Genomic DNA, 20,517 nt, shown 5'->3' on the forward strand with positions numbered 1-20,517 from the left:
GGGGCGACTCTGCACGTGGAGAGCAGCAGCTTTTTTTTTTTTTTTCACCTACGATGTGTCGTTTGCTTCACTCACTTTTTCTTCAAGTGCCCTAGTCCGTTGACATACGCCGATGGTTAAGTGCCTCTCGACCTATTGAGCCCGACCTATTGAAACGTCGGGTTCAATAGGTCGAGTACTGTCAGTACTGTGATGCAAAGTTGTACCAATCACCGGTACTTTAGGCAACCTCTCTGACTGATAATCTTTAGAGTCAGCTAAAATATATGCGACTGAGGTAAAAAAAATAGATGTTGAGTCATATATGTTAATCTAGGTTCTTTTACTGTTTCATAGAAATTAAATAACGCAATTTATATTTGGTACGTGAAAATAAAAGTCAATTCTGTGAATGAAAAAAGCTATAGAGTTACACGTTTCACTATTGAAAGTGCCTATTGTCAAAGGAACGCAAAAAATATATTCTATATTTAGCAGTTCAAATTGGTTTGAACCGTTATTTTTGCTCCCCGGAACTGAGCCGGACCTAAACCCTGAACCGGAACCTAACCGATAAAAATTTCGGTTCGACACTGGTCACGGGCAGTGGCTGGCTAGCAGACCACGGGATTCATTTTCGCTTAGCGACCAAAGAAATGTTTGGCTGCTTGGTGTTATTCTTTGTAGTCTATGCTGAAAGAACATGTGCAGATGGATATTAAACGCTACGATGTCCCGCTTTTGATGCTGTTTTATTGGTCACCCCCATTGGCTTATTCTGTCAGCTGCGCTTTGACCTAAAGGGACCATGAAATGACCTTTTTACTTTTGCCGAATAACTTTTACATTCAACCGTCAATGTTCACTGAACGTCGAGCGGGCATCCATTTTCGTTTCGTTTTATTAACTTCTACACGAGAAATCATTGAAATATTGAGTTTTTCTTCCTCTCCAACTCGCCGCAAACAAGCCGTGGCGTAATTTTGACGGTCGTGACGTGCTCCGTCACCGGAACCGGAAGTTCTCTTGGCAGTAGGAGAATGGGAGTGCAGCAAAGAGCGGGCTGTGTGCCGGTAGGTTTTACCACAGGGTTTTACGGCTCTGATGGCGCCAATGCCACCGACACATTTTCTGAATCTGCACCTCTCATCACCGAGAGTCATGGACACATTGCAGCTGAGCGAAATTCAATTAGATATGCTGTGCTACAGCAACAGTACAGTGGCTAAAAGGAGAAGTGTGACGAGCGCCAAGCAGCTCCTATGGGAGACCTTGAAGCCGCCAGGAAGGGATCCGCGTGGGGGCGCTCGCGCTCACTTACACGTCGCCGGACGCCGTCGCTCGCCCCGTCGCCGCAGACGCTTTGATCGCCTTTCGATGCCGAAGTTGAGCTCGGTTTTAAACTATTCAGCCCCCGTGCTGGATGTGTCTACTCATGCTTAGGAAGCAAAGCAGTTGTTTCGTGCCCGGGTGCACGACCGGTTACAAATCGTGCAAGAAGGAACTTTCTCTTTTTGGTGTGCCCAAGGATGAAAGCACGTTCGCTCAATGGCAGCGCGCGAAGAAGTATCTGAAGCTTCGGCATGTTACATAGACATTTCTACTGTGACTCAAGATAACATTTCGAAGTGTGTTTTCCATAATTTCCTTTTGCTTTACGTTGAGTTCGCACGACGGTATTATTGCTTGAATAAAAAGTATGTTTTCATTCACTTTTGTGTTTACCTGACAACTACAGTGTGTCACAAGAGAAAATTTACACGGTACCGCAAAAATAAACCAGGCATCGCCGAACGCTCATTGTCCGCCCAAAAGTAGAGCTAGAGGTCACAACCAGATGCCAAAGTTTCAGCCCGATTCGATAACTTAATAAAAAGTTTTAAGTGATTTTCTGAAAATTTCAATGGGAAAATGGAGCCCATTTTTGCCCGTTTTCGGTTTCTGGTGCCATAGAGCCCCATGTGTTTGAAAACTCCGTCGGCCGCCATTTTCCCATTGAAATTTTCAGAAAATCACTTATAACTTTTGATCAAGTCATCGGATCGGGCTGAAACTTTGGCATCTGGTTGTGACCTCTAGCTCTACTTTTGGGCGGGGAATGAGCGTTCGGCGATGCCTCGTTTATTTATGCGGGGAAAAAGACCGTGTACATTTTTTTTGTGACACCCTGTAGAATAAAAAAGAAACACCATAATTATAATTAACGCAGCCCCAGGTTAAAGTTAAAAAAAAAACAGGGGCAGACGCAACGCCGTTTGAAAATTCATCGGACACTATCACTACAAGGGCATATTTTTTCACGTGCTCACGCTCTACTCATAAGGTAAGGCAAAGAATAGTGGTCAGTGACTCTATTTATTAAACATAGCACTGGGTGGCAAAATATTTGCAAATTTTACGTAGTCGAACACATTTCCCTATGCTCAGAGCCGTCGATATGTGCCCGCGATTCGTGATATTTCACTAATTCCTTTTCTTCAAAATTAGAAAATGATAGTTCCGACATTCAGTTTTATTTAACTACGTAAAAACACTCCATATCTATTATATGATGAGACATACGGAGGCGTAATCAAATAAAAACGCAGCCTTACCAATGCTGCCTCTGCGCGCCGCTAACGTGTATAAGTGCCGCAGCGCCATCTACTTTTTCCCTGGCGAAGTGCCACGCCTCAGCCGGCGCGCTCACCACACTTCTCCTTGTAGCCCAAAGAGGTTAGAAGTACTAGGAGGGAAGCCTAGTCATAAAAAGTTTAAGCGATTTTGTGTCCAGCGTGACCGCAGATCTGTCTGGCGATTGGTGCGCGTGACATGTCACGTGCGAGATGGATGGTTGATTGTAGGAAGATTTCTTGCAGGCTTGCGCGCGCTCCGTCCGGTAGGTTTTATCAGATCGAAGGCTAGGCTGTGGTGTATTCTAGTACACCATAGCTAGACGAAGGCTAGCTACGGTCACGTAATGTGGTGAGAGTAAGGAGGAAAATGCGAAAGAGGCGAGGCGTCAAGGGAGCATGGCTTGTGGAGGCTACGCGGCTGACGTCATGCCCTCTCCTACCCTTCTATTCTCCATGTTGTAGCCACTGTAGCAACAGCATGGGACTGGTCCAGGGTGTAAGATAGGCAGGTGGGGAAACGGCCCATTGAAGCCTACCGTAGCGCCGTGACCGGATTGTGTACTCGTCTGCTTGCGGGTACCCCCTATTTGCGACAGATGGCGCTGCGGCGAAAGGAAAAAAAATTGGAATCGGATTTGCATGGAACTCTATGGGAAAGTGTGCAAAATAAACCGAGAGCACGACAGTCCTTCATTGAAAATCCACGAGAAATCATATCCGTTAGTTTAGTTGGTCACCACCGGTCGCCTACCCGGACTGAGAGTTCCCGGTGCTCCACATAGATGGCGCCACAGAAAAAGAGAAAACCGAGGGGGACACAATCCGGTCGCTCATTAGGCTCTCGTTTCCCCACCTGTCTATCTTACACCCTGGACTGGTCCCATATGCCGGTACGGAGCGCTTCAGGTTGTCAGCACTACAGTCGCTTCTCCGCCCTCACCAGTTCCCATGGTATCTCTAAAAAAGAAGGGGACGCGCTGGACCTCACTGGTGTAGCACAAAATGCACAGTTTTCTATGGGCTCAAGCTTTATTAACTTTTATTTTGTCAGGATAGGCTTGCAGGGTAGGGTGGATGAAAAAAAGACAAGAAAACGATGCAGTACGTTGTCTTGGACGATCACGACTTTAATGATAGTACAAATCTAGCCACACGCCTTTTCTATAATTGCAGAAGACAGTGTAACCTTAGCAGAGATATAGCAACATGGAAATATGATTTCATGATCGCATAGACGTTGCGATCGTTCAAAAAATGCTAACATTAATTACTTTTTTTAGGTGACGAAAACTTGTCAAAATTCACATCCTTCATATATGTCTTTAAATGCAGTATGCACCAGTAATATCCTGGACTGGATCACAAGCATGGAATACGCAAAATAAGAAATCCGGGCGATGTTCGAGGACACAGATGCTAAGGAAGCACCACTGTAGTCGAAGTAAACAAAGACAATGGCACGAGCGTTTCTGCTGTCTTGAAGGTGCCGCCACAACACAACCCCACGAGTAGATGAATCTTCCCTTCTAGGACGTGCTGGGTTATCATCGCGACACACGACCAGAATTCAGTCAAGGATAGCTATGCAAAACGATGGCCTTCCACCACGTCGATTATCACCTCCAACGCCACGTTTTTCAGCAGCTGGGCAACTATGCACTGGCACAGTCTGACATTTCTCTTGCTTCGTTTACCACACGATAGATGGCACATAGCTCCGAGCATTATAATATTTGGCAATTTCCGTCACATCGCTAATTATTCAAGAAAATGTGGATTAGAATAATCTGTCACAAAACTTTTAAGAAAGATTCGCCGGCAATTTATTGTTTATGATCACGGTGCTGGTGAGGTAGGCTCTGATCCAATAGGCGATGTGGATTTGGCTGACGTGCCGTGGCACCACTGATGCATCGCAGTGAAAAGGCAGGGAGCTTTTGTAGGAAAGAAGGTGTAAGAAAGCCCGCCTTTCTTGTAAAACTTCTATAGCGAAAAAGTTTTTTGAGCCCTTCATTTTTGTGTTTTCGTTTCTTTTCACACCTTTTACGACATGCAGTGCATAAAATTCGATTTCAAAATCGTTTCCTGGTCCCAGGCAGCACACATTGCTCATAACTGCACTGGCCTCATCATAGTCTGAATTTCCAGACGATGTCGGCAATATCAGGACCTAAAAGTCACGAAAAAAATTGGCAAAATAGTGGGATGTATCTTGTATCCCAATGGTCTCACTGGATTATCGTGTCTGCCGTGGCTACACTGCACCGCGACACTCGTGCTGCTCGCGCCAACCTTTGGATGGATGGATGCGGTCAAACTCTTTTAATCGGGTGGCGGCTTGCGCCATCTAGCCAAAGCCTTCACTGCCTCTCCCCCAGTGCATGGTGGTGAAAGGCAATGAAGTGGCTGATTTCGGGGACAGACTGGGTTAGAGCAGTAGGGTGGGAAATTATGCTGTCTACTATTCAAGTTGAGCCCCTTCGGTCTTGATTGTAGGTTGACTTCTAATTTTAAAAGGCTCTGCGGAGGAAGAGGAACAAACATGGCGGTCTTGTTTGAATAAATATGGTAGTCAACCTGGTTCCCATGCAGCTGCCTACCTAAAGGCCAGCGAACTTGACTGCACTTTGTTCGGTGGCTCGGGAGCAAAGCACCGGCCTACGGATCTCCAAGTGGCGGGTGTGAATGACTGAGGCATATGGGCACATGGCGGAGAAGGTGCCGTGTCACTGAACTTTCAGTTGCACGTCAAAAGATCCCCAGGTGGTAGAAATTGATCCTCAGCCCTCCACTGGTCCGTGCCAGATGCCCTTCGTTGGTTTGGATTGTAAAAACCCCAAAAATTTGATGCTGACTACACTCTGGTTCCAACGCCACGAACTAGCAGTGTCACGAGTGTAGGTCCCATGGTATTGGGGTGGTTGTTTTTGAAGTTTATGATGTTAAAGGCGCATTTTTATTTATACACATTTTGACAAATTTGCCACTTTTTGCAGGCATAAGAATAGATATTTACAGGCTAAATAAATTATCAAGTGCAAAGGGGGTGGGAGGCTTTATCTCAACTGAAGTGTTGCAATTTGATTAATTTTTCGACCGTTTTATTTCATACCCATTGTATATGGAACCTACCCTCACCAGAGGCTGATTTCTAAAAAGCAGGCTCTCTGTTCCCTTTGGGTCCTATGTATTCTTATTACAAAATGTAATAAGTGATATGCTTCGGTATAAAAGAGGAACCCTCAATCATTATCAAAGATGAACTTGAACAGTGATGCCATCACTTTTTTTATTTTCAAGTGATATGCAAACAGGTGTTGGCACCAAGCATCTGCTCCAAAAGCATCACTAGCTCCTCCGAGCCAATATTCTGCCCACTACAAAACCTGCTATAGAGGATCAAATATGGCTTCTATCACTGTCTTTAATGTGACAGGTTGTGCCCACTGCTTGAGTTAATGTTGTGTATTCAAGTTCTCGCGCCCCGGTCCTCACCGAGGAGTCGCGTATATTGAGGTTCCCCTACGTTGCACCAGATTGAACCACGCGTCCGGAGTGCACCGAACCGGGCGAGTGTCAGGTTTCGTTTTCGAGTGCCTCGCGCGCCTGCGGACTCTGCGCCCCCGCGAGACCGCGCGCGTCCCCACCGAGCGTTGGAGCGACCCTCCACAATGTAATCAATGTAATCCCGGCCAGCCACACGGGCTGGATATATACTCTAATAAAGTTGCGTTCTTACGTATCAAGGACCCAACAACTGGCGACGAGGCAAGTGATCCCCGGACTCGCCTTCCACGTATGTACAGCGTCAGAGCGTACTACGTCCCGTTTTGCGCGTGAAGCCCTGCGCTGCGCTCCGAAACCAGAACTCTTGGGCGTGGCCGCCCTCCATTGTGTTCACCCTCCTTGGACCCGACATGTCTTCCCCGGACGAAGATACCCCGACTGTTGTGATAGCTCCTTCGGCCCCATACCTCGCCCTGGCTGAATTTTCGCCGGATCAGCCAGCCGCTTGGCCCGTGTACCGGGAACGGCTTGAATTTTACTTTCAAGCTCAGAACATCGCAACCGATGACAAGCGGAAAGCCATCCTCTGTAGTGCCTGCGGAGTGGACACCTACACACTCCTTCGCTCCCTGTGTGCCCCCAAGACGCCGATGCAGACACCATACGCTGACATCGTGGCTAAACTGGATACCCACTTCGTCAGCAAGCCCTCTGTCACCTTGGAACGCTTTCGATTCAACAAACGGGATCAGCTCCGAGGAGAGACAGTGCCGGCCTACCTCGCTGCACTTCGGCATCTCGCTCGTCATTGCGAGTTTGAGGACTGGCTTGATCGTCCACTGTGCGACCGAATGGTATGCGGCTTGCGCGACGAGACCCTTCAGCGCCGACTGTTGGCTGAACCAGAGCTCACACTGACCAAGGCTGTTCAGATGGCTCGGGCTGCTGAGGAAGCAGCCGTTAAGACAGAAGAACTTCGTCGCACCAGGTCAGAAGCTCGCCAAGAGCAAAACCGAGTGGCACAGGCGCCACGGAAGCCCCCCAGTGGTAGCGCTTCCACCAACGATCAATCTTCTCATGTCCAGTGCTGGAGATGCACGGGCTCACACGACGCCGTAAACTGTTCCTACGCCAGTGTCGTATGCCACTTCTGCGGCAACAAAGGACACCTGCAGAAGGCCTGCCGTAAAAAAGCGGCAAAAGGACAAAAGAAACCGGGCAAGGCTTCTGAGCGATCACCTGATTCCGAACGGCGGCCCAGAGGTCGTAATCACCAGCTGACAGAAGCAGCCGATCCCCCATATCAGGATGTCTACCACGTGACGCCGTCCGTTTGCCACACGGGTCAACCTGTGGAGGAGGTTCCGGTTCTGCAGTCACTGTCAACAGTCAGCTCCGTCACCCCGCTGTATTCGCAGACGTTGTGATCAACGGACATGCTTTATCCATGGAGGTGGACTCAAGCTCCGCCTGCACCGTGATCAGCTCAGAGACTTTCCGAGTTCTGGACCTCACGACCACTAATCTTCAACCCTCTCCACTTCAGCTACAATCCTACACCCACGAGCGGCTCGACATGATGGGTACACTGCAGGTTGACGTCACTTACAAGACCCGAGAGGCACGCCTTCCTCTTCTGGTGGTGAAAGGAACCGGCACCAGTCTGCTCGGTCGAGACTGGTTTCCTGCGTTGGGAATCGGCCTCAGTGGCGTGAAGCAACTCTCTGAAGAACGAACCCTTCGGCAGCAACCAGTCAGCGTTGTGGTAGCCGAATTTCCTGAAGTCTTCAAGGAGGGACTGGGAAAAAGCAAAGGACTACCTGTTCGCATCGAGGTCGCCCCTGCGGCTACACCCCGGTTCCTCAAAGCGCGCCAGGTACCTGTTGCTCTACGTCCTCGCGTAGAAGCCGCCATCGACATTCTCGTCGAGCAAGGCGTATACCAGCCAGTGCGTAATTCACGCTGGTCAACCCCGGTCGTCCCAGTCGTGAAGAAAAACGGCAAGATTCGCCTGTGTGGCGACTACAAGTGCACCGTCAACCCTGTGCTCCAATGGGAGACATACCCCTTACCTACCACAGAGCAGCTCTTCGCCAACCTCGCAGGTTGCAAGGTGTTCTCGCGCCTTGACCTAGATCAAGCATACCAGCAGCTGACTGTGGACGACGAGACCGCCGACTTGCTAACGGTCAACACGCATCGCGGACTGTTTCGAGTCACCCGCCTTCCATTCGGTGTCGCCACAGCCGTTGCCATCTTTCAGCGATATATGGAGGAACTGCTGGCCGGACTCCCAATGGTGCACGTCTACCTGGACGACATCATCGTCGGAGGCCGAACGGAAGTAGAGCACCACCGCAACCTCCGAGCGGTTTTGAACAGAATCCAGGAAGATGGAGTGCGCTTGAGCAAAGACAAGTGCGCCTTCGGAGTGCCTGAAGTCGTCTTCTTGGGCTATCGCATCGACAGCCAAGGCATTTACCCGACTGAAGAAAAGGTCAAGGCTCTGAAGGAAGCTCCAGCACCCAAGGACAAGCAGCAGCTTCAGTCCTTCCTCGGGTTGTTGAACTTTTACAACCGTTTCCTACGCGGAGCAGCGCACACGCTCGAACCCCTGCATCGTCTCCTCGGCAAAGACTCGCCATGGAGATGGGGACCGGATGAAGACCAGGCGTTTATCAACGCAAAAAAGCTTCTGGAATCGTCAGCGGTGTTGAGACACTACGACGTCCACAAGCCCCTCGTTCTCGCATGTGACGCATCGCCATACGGGCTCGGTTTTGTGCTGAGTCATGAAAATCAGCCTGGCCTGGAAGCTCCAATCGCCTACGGATCCAGGACGATGACTCCGACTGAGCGGAACTACTCCCAAACAGACCGAGAGGCGTTGGCCGTAGTGTCAGGAGTCAAGAAGTTTCACCAGTACCTGTATGGGAGACACTTCAAGATCTACACAGATCACAAACCCTTGGTTGGGCTCCTGCACCACAGCAAACCCATCCCAGCGGTTCTATCGCCACGCCTGCTCCGATGGAATCTGCTCCTGGGACAGTACGACTACGAGCTGGTCTACCGTCCAGGTCGACAGATGGGCAATGCTGACTCCTTCAGTCGGTTGCCTCTGCCGACAAAGGACTTCCAGCCTCCACCCCTGGAGGACGTTCTCCTGCTGGAGGCTGCTCCAGAGAGGCCAGTCGACGCAGAGCGGATTGCTCGACTAACGAAACAGGATCCGAAGCTGTCCCGCGTCCTCCGATGGATCAAGCATGGATGGCCTGACGAGAAGCCATCAGAAGAGTTCCAACCGTACTATGTGCGCCACGACGAACTCTCCGCATACCGCGACTGCATTCTTTGGGGCAGCCGCGTAGTTGTGCCACCTAGCCTCCGCCCCGAGATCCTAAAGATTCTCCACTCTGCACATCCCGGCATGGTGCGCATGAAGGGGCTCGCCAGAGGCTACGTCTGGTGGCCAGGCCTAGACAAGGGAATCGAAGAGCAGGTCCGCACCTGCGCGACTTGCCAAGTAACAAGGGACTCGCCTCCACAAGCTCCAGTGCATCCCTGAGAATGCAGCTCCAGGCCATGGTCCCGACTGCACGTGGACTTTGCGGGCCCCTTCCAGGGAAAGACCTTCTTTTTGGTCGTGGACTCGTATTCTAAGTGGTTAGAAGTACGAATTACGAAGTCCACGTCAGCAGCGACTGTCGTCCGCGAACTAAGAAGGATGTTCGCCACCCACGGACTGCCCGATGTGGTTGTCTCGGACAACGGCCCTGCCTTTGCGTCAGAGGAGTTCCGCACGTTCCTCGCCCGCAACAACATTCGACAAGCATTGGTGTCTCCCTACCATCCATCTTCGAATGGTCAAGCGGAAAGGTTCGTCCAAGACACCAAGAAAGCGCTGAGACGCTTGAGAGGCGCTGACATCGATGTGTGCCTCACACGCTTCCTGTTTGAGCAGCATATCCTGCCAAGCACATCGACAGGAAGAAGCCCGGCAGAGTTGATGATGTCGCGCCAACTCAGGTCGGCTTTGGACGGCGTCCACCCAGACCATCAGCGCTACGTCGAGCAGCGCCAGGAAAAGCACGCACAGAGCAGCAGAACAATTAGAGAATTCTGCCCCGGCGACAGCGTGTTCGCTCGCAGCTTTGCGTTGGGACGTCCACGCTGGGTTCCCGCCGTCGTCTACTCTCGCAGTGGACCGGTATCATATCAGGTGAAGCTGCAAGACGGCACGTCTTGGAAACGGCATGTTGACCACATTCGCCAACGAACGTCGGACATGCCGGACATTCCTGATACGCGTGATCGCGCTCCGGATTCTGGTGGCGCGGACCTTGATCCACAAGAGACTCGTGACGACGCCGTGTCAGCTGCAAGGCGCAGCATGCCGGGAACGTCTAGGACCGAATCTGTGGAAACACCTGCCGAAGCCAGACTGACCCCGGCCGCTGCTCCTGGGTCACCCTCGCCCGCTGCTGCGCGATCCACAGATTCATCTGAGAGCAACAGCACCTCACCGATCGCACTTCGCCGATCAAGTCGGACAACGCGCCATCCCGCCCATTTGAAAGAATTCGTCTAGGGGGGAGGGGTGTTGTGTATTCAAGTTCTCGCGCCCCGGTCCTCACCGAGGAGTCGCGTATATTGAGGTTCCCCTACGTTGCACCAGATGGAACTACGCGTCCGGAGAGCACCGAACCGGCCCGTGTCAGGTTTCGTTTTCGCGTGCCTCGCGCGCCTGCGGACTCTGCGCCCCCGCGAGACCGCGCGCGTCCCCGCCGAGCGTTGGAGCGACCCTCCACAATGTAATCAATGTAATCCCGGCCAGCCACACGGGCTGGATATATACTCTAATAAAGTTGCGTTCTTACTTATCAAGGACCCAACAGTTAAGAATTTAGTGAGGTGAGAGAGAGCAACAGTAAACAACAATAATGATGACACCTGAAGTAGGCCTGGTTGTTACCTACAGGTCTGATGTCAACAGCATTTGCACTGTGTTTCTACTTTTCTTCATCTATGATGTAAAAACTGAACCAAGCGTGTACATTTCTGGCATATACATTGTGTGATGGCACACATTTTTCGGCATACTTCATATATTTTTCCATCCTTTCCAGGTTGCCTGCTGGAATGCACCTAAAGGCTGCAGCTTCATCGGCACTGCAGCCAGCCTCTTGGACCATTACAAGGAGTGCGGCTTCAGCATCGTGCCTTGCTGCCTGTGCCGCTCTTTAGTATTGCAGTGCGACATTTTGGAGCACTTCAAGAGTGGATGCAGCATTCGCGAAGCAATGTGTGAGCCTCCAGACAATCTTGCCACAGAAGACCTCAAGGACGTCGGCAGTGCTTGTCTTGAGATGAAGAGAGCCACGGGAAAGATATCCGAGGACCTCATGTTGCTGCAGACCAGCCTGAACCGGTGCAGCAATGACGTCAGGGCTGAGGGTGCAAGATGCAAGGGCCAATTGGAGGCTGAGGCTCAACAGCTCAACAGCCTTAACGTGGTCTGCACCACCGGTTTTGCCAAAGAACTGCAAGTTCTCCAGCCAGCAATGACCGACTACAAATACGATGTGAGCAAGGAGCTCCGTTTGCTAAGCTGTTGTAAGCCTGTGAGGGTCCACTGGTACATTGCGGGGTGGGCAGACCTAAAGAAGAAAGCACTTGAGGTGGCGTTGCGGTCGTTAAATAGTCTCACCACATGGGCCATTTACGGTTATAGTGTCTCCCTAGTTTTTAAACTTTATATAAAGGAAAGTAACGGCTGGATTGTCTGCTTCATGCGGATACACCTCGGGGAACAGGACCTGCAGCTGGAATGGCCCTTTCGCAAGGTTTACAGGGCTGGTGTCATTCACCCCAAAGACCAATCAAATGAGATTTCACGCATGGTAAATCCTGGTAACGGTGAAGATGAATGCCAGCAATGCTTCCTGAGGCCCAAAGAAAAACCAAATGTTGCATGTGGAGCAGACCTGGCAACAGCCGAGAAGCTTGAAACGGGTGGGTTTATACAAAACAATACACTCCACATGTTCTTAGAGGTAGAGCCCTAATCTCTCCATATTTGCCATACCCTAATTAGGATTAAGCAGGTACTGAGTAGTGAACAGCCCTTAGGCTTGCTTAAATCTGTTTGTTTTTTTGTATTTTATTTTGGTTTTAGTTTTGATTGCAGACTAATCAGCTTTTGGACTTCGTAGCTAATTTAGAATGCAAACAGTCAGGAGCGATATTTTAGTTATGCTTGCGTAAATGTTGTTTCTTTTGATGGGAACTTAATTTTTTATAAATTCAGCTTTTTCTTTATGGTGTTGTCATGCCTATTTTTTGTTTTCAGACACATTTTTATATGAGGTAGCTAAACCTGTCCACACAACGGCACAGACCTTGCTTTTGCGAGATAGTTCTTTGTATTCGTGAGAAAAATCGCATTGGAGAGAAGATAGAAAAAACCATTGTCCCAACTGCACAACGGCGCAAATCTGGAGGCTGGAGAAATAAAGAATGCAGCTTTCTACACAATCAAACTTTTTAAGTTTAATGCACGCATACTTTACTGTCAGAATTAGTAAAAGTAAACTTATATGAGCATATATTTCAAGCGAAATAAAATGCCGAACTTGGCTTCTGGAGCAAACCTTACATAATAAGGCATTTTTCGGCGAATTTTTAAGTCGCTTCAAATTTATATTCTAAAGCTGAAACTTTTTGTGTCAAGTGTTTAATGCTTTGTACATTTTCAGCAAATTAATTAGCGTTTTACTGTTGAAATTGTTTTCTGCATTGCGCCCGAAAATGTCATGCAAATAGAAGAAGTCAAAGTTTTGCGATTTTCGTGCGGCAATTAAAAAAGATCATTCTCGATTTCATTTAAATTCTACCCGATGGGCCCTTGATGACCGGTAATTACAAATCTGCAAAATCATGTTGCATTATTTCGTTTTAAAACAAGGAAATAAATGTGTAACCAGGTCGTGGTCGCATCAATCTCAGCTGGGGTGTTTCTGTCCTAAAGCGCGAAACACATGTACGACGAAACCGTCCGATCCGACGTCCGACCGCGCAATACGACGGTCGGAGGCGAGGGTTTTCAACGCTCTCCGATGCTACGAAAACCCTCGCCCCCCAAGGTCATTCCGGCAGTCCGCACGTCGGATCGGAAGGTTTCGTCGTACACGTGTTTCGCGCTTTAAGGGTTTCGTCGTACATGTGTTTCGCGCTTAACGACTAGTGGTAGACAAGCGACACATGCCGCAGTAACCGTGCTTGGTCACATTAACGCCCAGGCGCCACGAAGCACTCCAAAAATAGCACGTGAACGTTGCGGCGCGTTTGTTCCATGCCAGGGTGTTATACTTGACTGGTTAAATATCCATTGTGCTACCATTTCAGGTTAGCACTTTACCATTAGTACCTGGCTGACAAAATGATTTGATTTGTATTTCTGGGCATCGCTCGAAAGCTTGCTGACAAAATAGTTTTATTCATTTTTCTAGTCATCGCTTGGAACAAGCGACATTGCGAGAGTTTCTGCTTCGACCGATGTGCGGTCGCGTCTAGGGCATCCCGCCCTAGACACGCCCGCACATCTCGAGAAAGACAATGGGGAATGAGTGGAATTCAAGGTTGAGTTAAAGGGATGCTGAACCGAAATCTGGACCCCACAAAACACATGGCAAAAGCGTGCAACGGGATGCTACAAACACCAAAACATCGCTCATACAGCGATATCTCGAACGGATGACCGTATTTTTCAAGAAAAGGAGGCGCATTTAACAGAAATGTTCACGTCATGTTTCTTCGAGAATGAGAGGGAACGGCCTCGCGTCTTCTCCGCCTCGCAGCCTTGAGGGAGCGAAGCGAACAGGGGAGAAAACTAGGTATCTTCACGTCACGCGCCTTGTCGGCCTGGTTCAATCTCGACCTCTTTTTCCCAAAATACGGCCGTCCATTCCAGATATCGCTTTACGAGCAGTGTTGTGGGGATTGTAGCGTCCCGCCGACGTCTCCTACGTTTTTTGTTTTTTTTTGTTTTTTTTTTTCTGAAATACAAATTTCGGTTCACCATCCCTTTAAAGGGGATTTACATAGCGTAAACGGTTCAGCGCCGAAGGCAACAGCCAAGTGTGCGCTCGGGCGATACTCAAGTCGCTCCAACAGGATCTCTTGCCACGCCTCAACCGCAAACAGAAAAGCCATGATCTGTGACTGGGTCAAGGGGTGCAAGAGAGTTATTGATCTGGGGAAATATTTTTATGAAATTTCAAGAGGCTCAAAGAGTGCAAAAAGCTGCAGATGTTTATTTGCAATGAGAACGCTCTTTGTGTGAATTAGCGCGCGTGTCTATGAAGGCACTCTAGTGTGAAGCAGCCAGCGCCGCCACCTAATGCGAAGCCGTCACCACGCGCAGTGGTTCACTATAAACAGAAAATAAAGAAAGAACTGCTGTTCAGTCGACCGGCCTGCACCGCGGTGAGGCGCCAATGAAGAGGACGTAACACAAGTTTTAAAATAACGGGAGTTTAATTAAAACAATGATTTAGATAGAAACAAAAGTAATATAATGGAGTTCAGAAGAATCGAAACGTGGCAATAAAGTCTTAGCACTTCACCCTGCCAGGGTGCGGGCGGAAAATTTTCAGCTACCGTCTGAGCGCAGCCAAAGGCTGAGGGACGGTTCGCAACATCGAGAAGAGCATTCCTACGCACTACAAAATAGTCCGCAAAAGTAATTTTTTTTTTTCAATAACTGTTTTGTGCTAAACATTGCACAATATTCCAGATGTGTACTGCTGAGAATGATTTGCAATTAAAGATCTGAAGTTTATGTTTTATTAATATATGTAAATGCACGTGGTTTGGTGAAACAGGTGCATCCGCTGGCAACATGGCTGCAGTGGCTGCAGCGCTCGGTTTTTTTGTGTGATTTCGTTCCCCTAATGGCCGAATTATGTGCTTCGTTGCTTTCCCCACCGAGTCGCTTCAAAACGTCCTTTCGCAAAAGCACGTTTGGGCGTCAGGCGCGAGAGCAGGTGATGAATGTCTGCTTTCAAATTCGGCAGGAGACTCCGGCCGCGTCGTACCGCGAATGCGCTGTAAACAAGAAAAGCGTCCGGGCCACAATAATTCACTGATAGGCGGCGAAATCAAGCACCCCTTTACCTGCCGATCACATTGAACGCCTAGAAGCTGGTGGAAAGAACTGCGCCTCGAGTCCTGGTATATCCAGACAATACAAGGAAACATCAACGGCCGGGTCATCGGGCACCTGGCAATGTGTGCTTACATCTCGAAACTATGCCGAAATGCCGAACAGGTGGGAAGCTCGGACAGAGACGCCAGCGGCCAGCCTACGTACTGACATTCCTGTGACTAAATTTCAGAACGTGAAAGGGCGCTTTTGAAACCTGTAGCAGGCGATACCGTTGACACACCCGTAGCAGACGAAACCCTCGGCGAGCGCGGGCGGCGCGGACGACCAGCGGCGCAGCAGAGTGATACAAAAGTGCAGGCGAGATCGCGTGACCTATTGCCGGCGTGTGATTGGCTCCGGCCACACGTAGCTTTGGCTGCGCTCAAACGGAAGCTCCTTGCACTGACGTCACATCGCATACTTTTGAACACCATGTAAAAGGAGGAGAGGGAAGCTGCTTTTGTACGAATTCTGAGTGCCAGGTTAATCTTCTCTAATCGGGAAAAGAACAGCGACGGTCTGTGCATATCCGGGAGGCACAAAGGAGCATCCTGGTAAGAGGGGAGTTCCTTCTTCCCCTTTTCTCTGGAGGGCATCGGAAATGACGTCATGTGCAAGCCACCCGAGTACACAGAAGAAATCCTAAAATCCTGAATTACTACCAACTAGATTGCAATACTGAGGAGCTAGCGGATGGAGGGAGTGTAATCTGTCACTGTCCGGGAGTAACGCCCTCTTCCGTTGCATTGTCCGAAGGGGGTGGAACCGGTGGATTCCACGGTGGGCTAGGGGGCAGCTCGATGAGGCCAGCCACACACACACACAAACACACACACTCACTCACTCACTCTTCTTGCGGAGGCCTCCCCAGCACGGACCTGGCCAGTCACCATCGCTTTTCCCGGGCTCGATCCGCTTTTTCGCAGATTAAATATCGGGGCTCCGCAAGTTCAGAGCAGACTTCGTGTTCACACAGGTCGCATTTCCTGCGAGACGAAAAGAAGCGGGTTGAAAGCTCGATATATCAAACCAAGTGCAGGAAGGACTTGGAACCATTTGTCCTGCGGGGTCTTGTTTATAATGAGGGGCATAGAAATTTGGAAACTGATGTACGCCTGGGTCGGTCTCCGAGTAATTCAACGAGAGTAGTCTCTAATGTATCGGCGCGCAACCGGATTTGATGGCATAAGCAATCTACTAAAGCACGTTGAAGGGACTCGAAGGCTTCTTCCACTCAAGAGTCCGCGCTGCGTGTAACGTACAGGGAATTCTCCTGATCAAATTTTTCATATTTCCACGTGTGAAGCGAGTAGATTCCAGGCACCCCCTTGGCGTCCTTCCACTCTAGTTTTTTTTTCGTTCTCTAAATGCCTCAAGCTCGCCATCCGTAGGCTTGGTGTTTTGCAAGCCCCCCTAACCCGTCGCATGCATTCTTGCCGTGCCCTGTTGCCGAAAAGATCCACCTCGTCGTCTGGAGCTCACTGCACTGCAACTAGTGAAGTTGATACCAGTTCTTAAAATGGGCGGCCGCTCGCTAACATAAGTGAAGCGAGAGTAGATTGGTGCAATGTCCTCGAGGTGTGCCTTAATTTTTGACAAGGCCAAGCATCCATTCGCCGAGTCATGAGTTATATCGTCGCAAAGCGCAGCATAGCTCCGCGTCGACTTCCTTGACGTTACAACGCACGTAAAGATGCTGATTTGTTTCTTCTTCAATGGTACGCTTGTACTTCGTCCGCAAGCACCACGGTTCAATTCTCGACAAAGTCAAAATGGAAAACAATAGCACCCCTTTCACAAGACTGCTTCTCATCATGTATTGCCTTTGCTTGCACACGTCGTAGGTAGTTATGAGGGATCCACTTTATCACAGTCTTTTGAAGCTCCTTGATAAACGCTGCGGCCGTCAGCGTCTTCTTAATGAACTCCCCCAATTCCCATGTGGCGAAGACTACGTCCTCATCACATCCAATATCGATTTTTTTTCCCAATGTCGATTTTTCCGCTCTTGGGCTCTGGTCGCACTTGCCGAGGAAGCAAGGGAAAGTAGGCAGCGGACATAAACAGAGAGCCTACATATCTTCCGCAGCAAGTGAATCCCCTATCGTATTTTTCAGCCCCACGAGACATAGCTGGAACCTGGCACAGTAGGTACATACAAAGACACACCTCTCGGTGTGGCAAGAACTTGCCCCAGTGAGATCGCAAAGATATAAACTTTGTGAGGCTAATTGCAAAGCCGGGGTGGGCAAGTTTGTAGACGCTGTATGCTCCGCGCAGGGTCATGAAGCGTAGCCCATTCGGTCTCTCCCTTGATTTTCACACGCACAAAATCTTCCTTATTCGGGCTTTGCCATCCAGCTCGCTCGTTTTGTAGTATGCAAGCACCACATTAACATCCTCTTCACCAACCTTGCATCTACACGCCTCGCCTCTCCGGTTCTCCGTATTTGCTCTACCGTGGGGAGGGGCTGTTGTGCCACAGCAGGATGAATGACTCAGGTATTTGTTTACCATCGCCACACGCCCTGCCGGTCATGTTTACACCGCGCAGGGGACGCCGCAGGTGTCGCGTATCGCTGCCTTGCGTCGGTGAGATACAATCGCCTTTGCGAGCGCGGATGTAACTCGGCCTCAGATTCTGCTTCGGCCTCACTTTTGCAGGGGGGGGGGGGGGGGGGGGGGGGGGGGGTTGCCACATATTTTGTTGGCAAGTCTGCATCAAGAAACACTTGTTTTCCTTTAACGTTTTCAAATATGCTCCGGCTAGGAGTCCAGCTACGCCATGCGTTACAATGCAATAGGGTGGTTTCATTTGAAATCGAATACGCTTGTCAGGGTGGGTCTTTCGATTTTTTTTTTTTAATATATGTAATTGTCCCATTTCTGGAAAGAACAAAACCGCTTTTCAAAAATTAAAAAAAAAATATTTCGCTTCACAAAAAAATTTGTTTTTTTACTCCGTGATTTTTTTACCCACTTCTGTATGCAGGTACGAATACGGGAAGCATACAAAACTTACGGTCATTTTTTTGTGCTTTTGTATGTTATTTGGACTATTTTTTAGTTTAAAGGAAAATACTTTTGTATTTTTGTTTTTGAGGTAAAAAATGCCAAAATCGCCTCTTTGACAATCCAGTGCCATCTTCAGAGCCTTGTAACTCATGAGTTATTATATTTGTCACTTATTAAATACTATGCAGGTGTAACCCTATACATGCTATCGACGGGCATAAGTTTAGTTTATTTTCACTGAATTTTTTATATAAAATTCGAAATATCGTCGAAAATGAACTTAACCAATATTTTGAACCCACTTTATCGAAAAAGGCCATTTTTTAATTTCGTTCAATTTTTTTTTATTAGAGCTGCCGATCATATGAACTTTCTTGCCTGCTTGATGCGATTTCCCCCTTTTTTTTGTATCTTCTCTAGAAGTGATTGAAATCGCTCCCACGTGACAATACGGTGACACCTTTAGAGCCTTGTAACTCATGAGTTGTTATATTTGTCGCTTACCAAATACTATGCGGGTGTAGCCATATACATGGAATATCGACGGGCACAAGTTTAGTCTATTTTATGTTCACTGAAGTTTTTATATAAAATTTGAAATATATCGTCGAAAATGAAATTAATTGATATTTTGAACCCACTTTATCCGAGAAGGCCATTTATTATTTCGTTAAATTTTATTATTGCTGTCAATCATATGAACTTTCAATTGGCTTGATGCGATTTCCCCATTTTTCTTGTTTTATCTTCTCAAGAAGTGATCGAAATCGCTCCCACGTTCTCTGAACGGCCAAACGCAGTTTTCGCAGGTCGGCTTCGCTGCAAAGACTATGCTGCATATTTGTGTGTTCAAATGCAGCGGGTAAATTCATTTCAATTGAGAACACTTGTGCTTGGCTACATTGCATTTTATTAATTTTTAATGATGGCAACTGACATTCCTTAGTCTGATATTTAGCGGTGCAGCGGATGTTTCATTATCCGATGTTTAAAGGGGCACTGACACCCCAAAGGTCGTATATTTTTTATTGTCTAAAAAGATGCAAGTTGCAGTCAGAGACACGCAAAAAAAAAACGCATCGCGAAAAAAACTTTTCTTGTGCGCGCGCGCGCCTTTTTATTTTTGGCGTTTCATTCTCCCGCCTCTAGCCTCCTCGCTTCTTTTGATTCGTGACGTCAAGAATCATGAAATTTAGAAGCTTTGTAGGCGACATCTCTATAACACTTAATAACGGCAATCCTAAAATATGTTTTTTAACGCAATTGCGAACGCACTACGGCCCTTCTTTTTGAAATACCAAAAATCGGGAGTTCGTTGTGGTGCCCAGAGCCGAATATGTAGAGAGGTCAATGGGAGGCGCGGGCAGAGCCAGGGCGTGCGGTAGACTCGGAAAGAGGGCTTGGCATGCTCTCTTGACCAACCAGAAGTCGAAAAGAATCCCCTAGCGGTGGTAGCGAGAAACAGTTCTGAGCCGATCGATCATCGAAGGTCTTTGTTCGTATATGGTTTTAATAAGTGCGTAAGAGTGAAGTGTAGTGACTCTTCGTGGTTGAAAATAGGGTGCACTTGTTGTTTTCATCATGATCATGCAGAAAGATGTAAGAAACGAATGCGCCGCTCAACTCTGTTTTGCGCGGACAGAGTGTGACCACTTTGACGGCAAATTCCCGGTCCTTGGCGTTTGGCGTACGGATTATGTCGATCATTCCGCTAGTCGCATTCTTCCACTATCATTTTGGATGAGCGTGATTGAAACATCACGTGTACCATATTTTCAGCCATCGAGAGTTACTCCAATGCAGTTATCAGGTTTGTTTCTCGCGACCACCACCAGGGTATTATTTCCGGCTTCTGGTTGGTCACATTCGAATTTCTGAAGACGCCCTGGAACACGCCCAGCCCGCTTTCGGCCAATGGCGCCTTCTCATTTGTCTCCTATACACCAACTCATGTTTACAAACAAACCGGAGCGCCCCTAGCGGACGCCACCGGCGCCGCGCATGCGCGGTGGACGGTGGGCAAAAAGCCCGCCGTCGCCCATAAACAAACCATTGAATAGACTACTTCCATAAAGCCCTGCATGCAACACGGCGCGCGTTGCACTCTGGGAACTAGTTGGCCAGGAAGGAGGGTGGCATGGTTTCGGTTTCAATCGACACGTCGACAAGAGATTGTTTTCTGGTCCCGAGAGC

General features: G+C 48.7%; 1 protein-coding gene across 1 annotated transcript; it reads left to right on the top strand.

Annotated features, from left to right (window-relative positions):
- The first annotated feature begins 1,402 nt into the window (after nt 1-1,402).
- Nucleotides 1,403-13,082, top strand: LOC120844606. Its single transcript, XM_040216468.1, has 3 exons — nt 1,403-1,564; nt 2,195-2,302; nt 11,231-13,082. The coding sequence occupies exons 1-3, from the start codon at nt 1,403-1,405 to the stop codon at nt 12,167-12,169; spliced, it is 1,209 nt and encodes a 402-aa protein (XP_040072402.1). The 3' UTR covers nt 12,170-13,082.
- The last annotated feature ends 7,435 nt before the right edge of the window (nt 13,083-20,517 follow it).

This window comes from Ixodes scapularis, unplaced genomic scaffold (assembly GCF_016920785.2).
Source record: "Ixodes scapularis isolate PalLabHiFi unplaced genomic scaffold, ASM1692078v2 PGA_scaffold11__112_contigs__length_91849675, whole genome shotgun sequence".
NCBI classification, from domain to species: Eukaryota; Metazoa; Arthropoda; class Arachnida; order Ixodida; family Ixodidae; genus Ixodes; species Ixodes scapularis.